General features: G+C 39.3%; 1 protein-coding gene across 5 annotated transcripts in view; it reads left to right on the top strand.

Annotated features, from left to right (window-relative positions):
• Positions 1-1,823: 1,823 nt before the first annotated feature.
• The window catches only part of TTC29 (tetratricopeptide repeat domain 29), a 267,221-nt gene continuing 257,718 nt past the window's right edge, over positions 1,824-11,326 (top strand). For 4 of the 5 annotated variants that reach the window (XM_054990580.1, XM_054990579.1, XM_054990578.1 and 1 more), the window contains exons 1-4: positions 1,849-1,878; positions 7,771-7,836; positions 8,914-9,008; positions 10,442-10,525. In XM_054990580.1, the coding sequence (XP_054846555.1) occupies positions 8,920-9,008; positions 10,442-10,525 (173 nt within the window). In that variant the 5' untranslated portion in view covers positions 1,849-1,878; positions 7,771-7,836; positions 8,914-8,919. Of the gene's footprint in view, positions 1,879-7,770; positions 7,837-8,913; positions 9,009-10,441; positions 10,526-11,326 lie in introns of all 5 variants that reach the window. The other variant, XM_054990577.1, reaches the window with a different exon arrangement.

Raw genomic sequence — 11,326 nt, 5'->3', positions numbered from 1 at the left:
GAAACCGGTCCCTGGTGCCAAAAAGGCTGGGGATTGCTGTCTTAGAGGGTTGTTGGTGAGTGAAGGTCAGACAGAAGTATTAAAAAGTCAGTGAGACAAATGCATCACTTCTACATTGGCCACTAAAGGGGAACATGGGCACCCCAAACATCAGAAGGGTTCTTATAAACACCTTGCAATCCTATGTGCTTCCTATGGTTTGTTGGCTACTTCACCATTGGTTTGCTTCAGCACTTCTATTTATTCAGCAAGTCTTTTTTAAAAAAAAATATTTTTATTCAATTTTAGAACTGTAACAATAATCAAACAACAAACCAATATAATACACTGCATTTACAAATATTAACACAGTGCTTCAACTTTAATACATTAACAATGAGTGGTGTGAAGAGGGAGGTTGCAGATCTCCTGCTTCTATGAATTCGTAAAATGGGATCCATTTTTCCCAGAAGTTTGATCCCGAAGATTGATATTCCGTCTGATGTAGATTGTCAGTTATTTTTTCCATTATTAAATGGTTCCAGATTTTTGTAAACCAAAGTTCTGTAGTAGGTGGAGATTGGTCTTTCCATTTGGTTGCTATTGCACTCCTAGCTGCCACCAGGAGAGAGTTGATAAGGTCTCTTCTAGCATTTGGGATTGATGTCTGATCCCACAGTCCCAAGAAGATTACTTTTGGTGACATAGGGACACTGTACCCTGTTATTTCCTTAATAATATTTAGTATTTCTGACCAAAATCGAGATATCAAGGGACATTCCCACCAACAGTGAGCAAAATTACCCTCATTATTGCATTTCTTCCAACAAGAGGGCGATGCTGAAGAATAAATTAAGGAGATTTTTTTGGGTGTTAGGTACCACCTATGTATAATTTTATAGCTTTGTATTTTAGTTAATATAGTTGAGGATTTATTTAATTTTGATGCCCATACTTTTTCCCAGTTTTCTAATGTCAGTACTTCATTAAGATCTTTATGCCATTTAGTTTGATAATTAAAATTGTTAGGGATGTTAGAGGACAATAACAGGCCATATATTTTTGAAATCATGCCCTTTTTTGATATTTTTTAGCATCCATGAATTGCTCAAATCTTGTCTGAGTTGCATTCATAACCTTTCTTATGTTTATTTGTTGGTTGACAGCTTGTAATTGCAGATATAAGAACCATGGAATTGAGCTTTGAAATTTTTGTTCTATCTGTTTTGCTTAGGAGACCGTCCTTCGTTGCTTTATCTTTTAATGTGGTATCAGTAGTTTTCAGTGTTTTTGCTATTTGAGTTTTAGTGTCTATTGATATGTTTTGTACAGAATATTCAGCAAGTCTTGAGGCAATGGTGTTCATCGCTTGCTACCTTCATTTTCAACGTTTGGCTTAAATGGTTACAGTTAGCAGCACTACTAGGGGGCGGCTCCTCGCACATAATCAAAAGGGTGCTTTCCTGACTTGCGTAGCGATTCAAAGTTCGCATTCTGCCGGGACAGAGACTGGAGCCGGGAGCCGAGGCGGGCTGAAGGGACTGCTCCCCTAATCATGAGCGACGGCGACCCCTTCGAAACAGGAGCCTCGTCACACTCCACGAGACTCTAAAATGGCGGGGTCGGGGGGGGCTTTCCCTCAACAACGGCAGGAGGGAAAACGGCAAAGAGCCTTTTTGTGACGTCAGGCGACCATTGGCGGGAAGAACGTTTCTTCCTCCCGACGAGAAACCGGGCGGCTGGCGAAGAAGGGCGTGGGCTGGGCGGAGCGGCCGTTTTGCCCGCTCCGCTGTCGCAGCGTCAGTTTCTATGGTGACGTGACGCCTGGGCGTCCTGCCTCTCTCTGAGCCCTTCTCCCGAGGCCTGGGAGGGAACGGAAGGACTCGGAGGCGAGCTGATGTGGGTAGAGTCGCCGTTTCCTCGGGGGCTGGCGGGGGAGGCGATGGGGCGGGTCGTCATCTCCCTTCCTCTCTCGGGTAGGGCCCCGGTGTCTGTGTGGTCAGTTAAGCGGAGCAAGAAACGCGCCGGTTCTTCCTCCGGCTCAGTCAGTGAGTAGCGCGCCCCTCTCCGCATTTTTGTGTCCAGGGCTGAGCGAGAGGCAGGCAAGCTCAGTTGTTTACTCGGAAGTAAGTCTTGTTGTATTCCGGCCATTGACTCCCAAATGGCAGGCGTCTTATGCCATGATAAATGGGAGCGCGCCTGAGAGGGGATTGGGAAGTGGGGGGGGGGGGGTTAGGTGGCCGGCTGCCCTGTATGGGGCCCGGTCATCGGTGCTGTTTAGAATTAGGCGCCAGCCCAGTTAAAGTGAGAAAATGCCCCCGCGGATCCTTTTTCTGCAAGCGCGGCATTCTCTGCCTTTATACAAGGCTTTCAGGCTGGAAGGTGAATTCTGTAGGGGGATTCCTGCAGCACCTTCCTCACAGCCCCCCCCCCCAAGTTCCTGAGAGGTGGAAAAAGTGGTGTAGAGCTGAGGGACGGGATAGCAAACAAGAGAGGTAAGAGTGCAGGATGGTTGCTCTTTGATTTGGGTCGTTTCTTCATCCCTTGGCGTGTTCCAGTTCAAAGAATAGTTCTGGTTCCTGGATGTTGATTTTTGGCATCCACAGAAGAAGATGAGAGCCCGCTGTCTGTACTGACCCATGAAATGTACAAAATGCTTTCACTGCCCATCAACAAGAGTTAGAGTGCCAGGGTTCTTCTTTTCTGCACAGCAGAACGAGCCAAACATGTTTAAGCTCTGCAAGAATCCTTTGCCAGTTGTCAATAATGCTTCGCTTTAAAGGGAGTTAACCCCCCTGAAATGTATAATCGCAGCAGTGGAGAATAGGTTTAATCACCAGAAGCTGTGTGTTCAGGAACACAATGCAAGAAAGCTGTTGTGTTTGTGTCTCTCTGTGTGTAAACACAGCTACTGTCTCTGACTGACTAGCAGGAGCTTCACCTGAGTCCAGTAGCTGTCCAATATTTGGAAAAGTAAACACCTCCTCTCTCCTCCCACTGGATTCAAAAAGAAATCTTGGAGACTAACCAATCTATTGTTGCAAAAGCTTTGTGGATTTGAACCCACTTCATTAGGTGCATCTGATGAAGTGGTCTGTAGTCCACAAAGTTTATGCCACAATAAATCTGCTAGACTTCTAAGTTGTTTCAGGGGTCTTTGTTTTGGTAGCTGTAATTTGCCATATCTTAGCTGGGTAACACAGTTACTTCTTTGTGTTTATTCATGCTAGGAGAGTGCCTTGGTAGTTTGCTAACACAGTAGTCTTAAGCTATGTGATAAAAGGGGGAAATTGAAAAGGATCTGTATATAGAAAATCAACAGATAAAGAAAACCTTCTCCTTAATTTTTGAGGTGTGAAGAAAAATATTTTTGTTGGGAAAACATAACAAAAGCAGTTTCTTTGCAATTTCCAAAATGCTCAAACTTGAAAAGTCACATATCTTATTAGTATGAAACATTTCCAGGAAAAAATGAATATAATCTTACGATTTTTCAAAACATGGAGTTTGCATTCATTATTTTTAATCCAGAGGAGTTAGCCGTGTTAGTCTGTAGTTGCAAAATAGTAAAGAGTCCAGTAGCATCTTTAAGACTAACCAATTTTATTATAGCATAAGCTTTCGAGAACCACAGCTGCAGGCTTCTGACGAAGAGAGCTGTAGTTCTCAAAAGCTTATGCCACAATAACGTTAGTTAGTTTTAAAGGTGCTACTGAACTCTTTAATATTTTTTAATATTTACTTTTTTGATAGTGATGGTTTTTCTAATAATAGAGCTTTATTGCTTGATAAAAAAGGAAACCAATAAGATTTTTTGAATACCATCTTGTTGACAAACAACTTGAACCTTTCAAGTGATGGAAAATCAGAATCATCATTGAAAACAGCAGATCCTTGAAACAGCTGGTGTTGCTGTTAGGTGGCCAGTCTTGCACTTGTACACTAATAGCTCACCCTTACAAGACCAGCAATGTGGTATCTTGGAGAGTTTTAACAACTAGAAGTTGCTTTTGAGATAGGAATCCCTCTCTGATTAATCGTGTCTATTTACCTCTCAGTCTAAAAGCCAGTTCCCAACAGTGGCCGTCGTCACACGGACATCTCTTCCATTAAATTTACAGCATATAGCGTCCTACCTGCTATCGGCACAGTAACGTTTCTTTGGGTCACCTAACGGCTCTTCGCGCCACCAGCTGTCCACACCGAAGCACTCTGTTCTGTTCTCTCTAACCGCGCAGAAGTAGCTCCTCCCCCCCTTTTTTTATTTTTCTAGCGTTTAATTCCGCTATAACGGAATAACAGCATATAAACATTCCGTTAGAGCAAAACATCACGATCCTTTTGTTTTACCAACTTTGAAATTATATAAATAGCCCTTTGCCCGCAGAAAATTCCCTGTCTGACGTGATCCCCATCGCTGAAGACTCTGCCATGGTGATTGAGTCATTTTTACTTCAGCAGAAAGTTTGCATTGTGTTATGTCGTTATGGCGTTATAAGGACATAATAAAATAAAAAAAGGGGAATCGCAGGAAGAAATGGATTCTGGGATTGAAGGGAGGGCATAGGACGTTGTGAGGCGAAATACATCGATGTGAGGCATTCACACTGAGGCACAAAATAGCGCGACTATCAAGCACAAAGCAGAAAAGAGAAAATCGCTACAGTGTTGGAATAAGGTGGGTGTTTGCCGGGAAATAGCGCCATTTTAGCGCTAAATAAAAGCCCGTGTGACGACGGCCAGTGTGTTACACTGCAGTAAGAATCCAGCCCTGTACACACGGTACATCTAGTCTTGTGTTACACAACTGACCATTTAAGGGAGTGTGATATGTCTCTGAATGAAATGCGTTTTGGAAGTCCTCTCGGAGCATATCACGTCCTGCTTCCGCCCATATCATAGTCATCAGAATGGCAGACATTTCAGCAATGTTTGCTTGTTGCAGAAATTAAATGTTTTTGGTTTGTTGTAAAAAAGTGTTCTAATTTGTTTCTTTTTAGACATTTTAATAAAACTAGTGTCAGAGTTGTATCTTGTGAAGCTGTAAGTGTTGCTCATCTTGGGTTTTTTTATAACTCATTATTTGAATAACTATTTCATTTCTAAGAGCTGATTAAATGTTATGTCAACAGCCAGTGGCTCTTAAACCAACGAGGAACTTATATTTACCATCCCACTACGAAACAGCTGTTTCTGGGTAGGGGTATGGATGAAAGTCATTCTGTGTGCCTGATAAAGTGCCAGACATGCTTTCACTGCATGTGCTGCTAGTTGCCACATAGAACAAATTAAAACTGACTGTGTGTGGTGACTTTGTTTTATGTCCTTGCTTTCTGATCTGTATCTAGAATCGATGAAAGTGCTCTCATTTCAGTTGAGTTTTTTATTGCAATCTCATTGATGGCACTATACAGCTGCTGATCAAAGCATTCACAGTCTTAGCAATGAGTCCAGAAGTTTCTGCTACTTTTTTAGTACACAGAATATGTTCCCTATCAGAAAGGCTTAATTTATATAAATTATTCTTTCTTGATTAGTGATAGCAAACTTGATTTGAAATAGGTGTGCTTATAATGAACTAATCTAGGCACAGTTCGTATCAGGCCAAAATGAACCTGTTTTAAGCTTGGGTTCATTCCAATTGTTGTTCTGAGCTCTGAGTTCCAGTGATGTCTTTGAAAATACAGTAAGGCCTGGAAGCACGTGTCAAACCTCTCATGAGTTCCCTGTTGCTTCCTTCTTTTTCTCAAACCTTACCTGGCCAGGGCAGCAACCTTATTTAGGCCCTGGAATTCTGCAGGAATAGTGATGTGGGCACCAGGATTCATGGAAATAGGCCGATTCCACACCACCTTACCTCCCGTGTTTTTTTCGGAATGATTGCGTCACGTGTGAGGGCGCAATATCAAGCTGCCTGTCCACATCACCTTCTGACTCCCATTTCTCTTGCGCGATGCCACGATCACATCCACTCAATAAAACCCGCAATGAATGGGAGGGGGGGCGTGGTTGGGCTGTGAAAAGTCTTGTGACCTTTTTTTTTTAAAAAAATCTTCAATTGGTCGGTATATCGACAAGATACTATCCTGTCCTGTCGAAACGACACCCCGTTAATTGGCTGCCATTGGCTCATTATCCTCCCACCATCGACAGTTTGCAGTGATTGGTCCCTTGTTTAGGCGGGCAAATTTGAACTGATTTTTAATAGTAGATCAGCGGAATTTTTCTCTCTGTTGGTGGTAGGAGGATTGTTGGATTTCTCATCATGGCTCCTTGTGAAACCATCCTGTTCCTTTTTTTTTTCTTTAAGTGCGGGGGGAACCTCGGAGATGAGGGGTGGGGCTTGGTGATGCTTTAGGGGCTGGACGATGTAATGAGCTCATAGCGCGATGAAATCGCGGTGGTCTGCTGCGACGCCATAGCGATACCATGATTTTTTTAAAAAAACGTGTGAACAAGAGGAATGTGTAGTGCTGCGGCAGCGAAAAACTGGCGCTAAAACAAGGTGGTGTGGAATCGGCCATAGTATTGTTTCAGGTTTTATGGGCAGGCTTACTGATGATTGCAGCAGCAACAGTCTTTCTGATTGCCACCAACAGGAGTTTCACAAAGCCACAGGACAGGGGTGGAAATGGGGTTGTGGCCAGGTCCAAAGCCAATTAAAAGCTGAACTCAAACGTTACAAAGGTTTGGCTCAGATCATATGCGGCTCACCAGTTTCAAACTGGAGAAGTTCATGTTCTAAATTCCCCAGTTGTAAATTCTATTAGCATCACTAGGTTTGATGTAACATAGAATAGCTTTACCAGTTACCTATCAACTACAGCTGATACTATGTTTTATCAACTTGTCTGTACTTGCATTCCTAGCAATATCTCTAACAATTAGAGAATTCTCTCTCCATTTTTGCAGTGTTCAGTTTCTTCCTCCATTAAAAGTTTGTGCCTTGAGGCCTGCCAGCAGGGCTTACAATACCTACATTAAACTAAATTTAAAAATAAGGGTGCTCCTGCTGCTAACAGTCTCAGATCACAGTTGTGTAAAATGAAGGAAGTGGCAGCTGTAACTTTAATGGTGGGAAGTGTAAGCTGAGTACGTGGGAAAAAGAGCATAGTGCTCTGTGGCAAAAAAAAGTCCCATTAGCATTTATGAACTTCAAAATGACAAGCTAGACTGCTTTGTGTTCTTTTGTCTTGTTTAAAAGAAATAAAGCTCATGTTCATATGAGACTAATTATAGTATTAAGTTGCTATTCTGTTGTTATAGCAGCAGTTTTCCATATCTAATAGTGTGTTCTAGCTACTGATATAATAAGAGTTACTAATTATATGTAAGCCCATTTCATTAATAAACCTCAGTTTTAACATTGGTCAATACATGTATTTAAGCTCAGTTTTCCTTAAAATATACATTATTAGGAATTTTGTGTCAACCTTTGGTTATCACAACAAGTACATGAAGGGCTCAGTTAAGTCAGAATTAAATTCTTTTCAATGCCTCTTGTGTTTAGACATGCTCTTTTTGTACCTGTTTCAGTTATGTCAATGTTTAACATTGCTATGTTCTGTTACTCCTTTAAAAATGTATTTTTGTAAAACATTTAAGTATTAATTTCTTAACTGCTTCTTTATAAACCATTATTCTTGTATCTCTGTGTGATAACATCAGTATGGTTCTACTTCAAGCATCATTTTTGAACCCACAAAATATAAGCATGTTTAGTATTATGTCTACAACATTTAAAAAAATGTTTTTGTACATTCAGTAATTTTGGAAACTTTACATCCTCAGCCTTTGCTCAAACAAAAAGTGTGCTTTACTAATCTGGTGAGAGGAGGGAACAAATAGATATTAAAAGTAAGTCATAGAATTTTTAAAAATGCAAGTTGTATTGATCATGCCACCAGCTGCCAAATAAGCCTTTTATTATGTATTTTGCTTTAGCATTGAAGGAACAGAGCAGTGGCAAGGACAGCAGGGGGGGGGGAATGTGTGAAAATTAAAAAATACAGTTTTGATTTTTTCACCCTATTTGCCAATTTCATTTTCCTTTCAGTGCGATTAGTAGTAAAAAATGACCATAACACATGAGTGATTCCATACACGTTGGATAATGCACTTCCAATCCTCTTTATAGATCATTTGGAACAGATTTTTTCATGCATGGAACAAAAAATCCACCTCAAACAATTGATAAAGTGCATTGAAAGTGCATTATCCAACGTGTGCGGAATCAGCCACAGTCAGTGTATAAACTGCTGTTTATAGGAAATTATAGCAGGGAGGGAAGCAGCATGAAACACTACAGGGTAATTGACCTAATTAAGGACTTTAGAGTTGGAGAGGATTAAAAAATTAGTTTGACTATTTTTTTTTTCCTGTGGGTAAGTTTGTCCCTACTTTTTAAGGGCTAGTTAAAGAATACTGTGGAAATATTTTCTCAATACTGTTCATTGCGAAGCAAATTGATTCATTCAGGGCTTGGCAATACGGTACTGGCTGCACTTTTAGATGATCACATTAGATAACCTGTTAAGCAAATGCAGAGTCAGCATAACTACTACAACAGATATCTAATGTGGTCCGTTTTGTGTGTGTGTAAAGTGCCCTCACGTTGCGACTGACTTATGGCAACCTTGCTGGGGTTTTCAAGGCAAGAAATGGTTTGCCGTTGCCTGCCTTGCCTGGTTTTCTGAGGTGGTCTCCCATCCAAGTACTAATCAGGGCCAACTCTGCTTAATTTGAGACTGTTGAGATCAGACTCACTTGGACCATCCAGGGCAGGGCAGGTCAGTTTCATCGCATCCAAAAAAATTCCTAATTTCTTGACGTGGTGAGACCTTAAATGGTTTTGACCTAATTTTAAGTGGATGATGTATATTTGAACTGAAAATCTAGAAAATTACTCAAACTATTCTGTATTCATTTATTTAGTTCAAAATGAGCATATTGCCCCCCGTTCAAATACAATGCCCCAAAGAGCATCCAGATACGGAAGAGGTAAGATGCCCTTCGCCAGCCTTTGCAAGGTGTGTATAACTTGTGCTTCTTTTTCTTCAGTTAACTGATAAATGTAATAATGTTTTTTAAAAAACAACATGTCTAGTTTTATCACATTTTTCGCAATAGCTGGGATATCTTCTTATAGGAATGATAGTTTTGCATAATGGATAAAACACAGGATAGAGTATAAATTATTTTTTGGGATAGGGTGTTTTAGTATAAAATGTGGAAAAAATAAAATAATATCTTTTAAATGAGAAGCTACTTGGTAAATATACTTATTTTAAATAGTATATTTACAGTGCAATCCTATGGAGAGTTACTCCAGTCTAAGCCCATTGACTTCAATGGGCTTAGACTGGAGTAACTCTTCATAGGATTGCACTGAGAGTCTCAAAATTTCTTACTCTTTTATGTTTCTCAGAAATTACTCTTGAGACCTTTCTAAATGATCAGAGTATGTCTCAACTACTTTTTATTTGCTGTGCTCCTCCATCAGTGATACAGCAACAATAGTACGATTTGCCATGCACATACCTCCCTGATTTTTCAGTTAGTTAGGTCTGCATGTTAACAATGAAGGGGGATGTAGTGCCTCTAAAGAATTAAAAATAATAAAACAAACATTTATTAAATCTCAGAGTAGGGAGAGAGGCTGGAGATGAACTGAGTTATGATGAAGAACCTTCTGACAAATTACGCACTCAGTTTGCAGTTGAAGATACATATGACAGGAAGTTATAGCCCATCTACCTCTGTGACGCATACATTTATATATATATATATATATATATATGCTTGCAAATAAAACTTGTTTTCAGTTGTTGCTCATAATTTCTGTTTTGTAAACATTTTTGGTGTATACTTGAAAATTATAATGTGTGAATCTGTCTTGATTTGTTTTCCGACATCAGACATTAGGACTGATGTCAGTTGGCATCAGTTGGCTTTCTTTTAAAGAGTTCATTATTGGAATGTGCCCTTAATATTTATTTTTTAGAACTCTACTTTAAGGTGTCAAAATAGTTGTGATTGTTTAAAAAAGTAATATACCTTGCCTAAAATATTTCTGATACCAGTGTATGTGTAGTCTTCATCCATTCAAGCAATTCACAGTTGTGATTAGCACACTTGTTTAAAGTTTAAAGAAAGAGAGAAGATGCACTCCTATTTCCTAATCCCTTCAGAATATGTATTGTTTATGCATTAACGATGGAATATCAGAAATTTTCTGCTAAAACCATGTGTACTTTACACAAACAATAAAGATTTGAATTATCTTTAGACCAAAAAGTTAAAATTATACGTATACATCTTTATAAAATGTGTCTGATAAAATACCTTGTCAATATTTTAATATTTATCTTTCCTTGCTTGGCAAAGATTAATACATAATACATGTAACAGATTTTGATGTTAAATCACCTCACAGTTCTTTAATTTTTTAATTTAAATTTAGGATGCATTTGATCAAAGGCAAAGATGCGATAGATCGTTATTTGGCCATGCATATCAAAGGATTGTCAAAACAAGAGGCTGCTGCGTAAGTAAGGTCTTTCTGAGGCATTTTTATGGAGCAAGTTTATTGTTTTCTTTGTTTCTAGCCCTATTCTTTGAAATCTAAAGTTCCTCAGAAAATTGCCTGAGGAACATGGCATTTAAAATTAAAAATGATATTAAATAATTATGTTTCACTGCTACTTCTCTTGCATATATCAAAGCATTTAGTTCAATGCCTGTTAGAACATTTACAGCATATAATTGTTAGTAATTAAAACTTATCTCTTTCTGTTTTAGTTTTTGAAAGCCTCTTAAGGTTGAAAATATTATTCACAGAAGTAATGTAGTGATTTGCAATTGTGACTTTTTAATGTGCACTAGTTCGGTATAAATCACTGTCCAGTTTAGGGAAAGTAACATTTCTTATGATGTTACATAACAGCTATGCATACAGATTATTTTTAAAAACACATTTGAGGTTCAGATCCTTTGGCATTAGTACCATAATTCGCACCTCTTGTTTAGGGAGTATTAGTTTAGAGATCAGTACCTTGTTTGTAAGTGGCACCTGGCACAACTTGCTTCATACAGAGATATCAGTCTAACAGTGCAATCCTAAGAAGAGTTACTCCAGTCTAAGCCCATTTATTTGCACTGTTAATGTAATTACTTGCTCAGACATGTATACCTGGAGCAGGGTTCTTATCTGAATGTTTTTTCTAACAGTATCCTTCTTTCTTATGTGATTCAAAATATATGTGCCCTCATTGACTGAAGGTACTTGTCAGTACTTTCATCTTTAAGGTAAGACAGGCTTTTAAAAGATTTCTGTTGAAATCTAGAA

This window comes from Eublepharis macularius, chromosome 10 (assembly GCF_028583425.1).
Source record: "Eublepharis macularius isolate TG4126 chromosome 10, MPM_Emac_v1.0, whole genome shotgun sequence".
Classification (NCBI taxonomy): Eukaryota; Metazoa; Chordata; class Lepidosauria; order Squamata; family Eublepharidae; genus Eublepharis; species Eublepharis macularius.
Note: the sequence above shows the minus strand (reverse complement) of the source record. Positions and strands in the feature narration are given on the sequence as shown.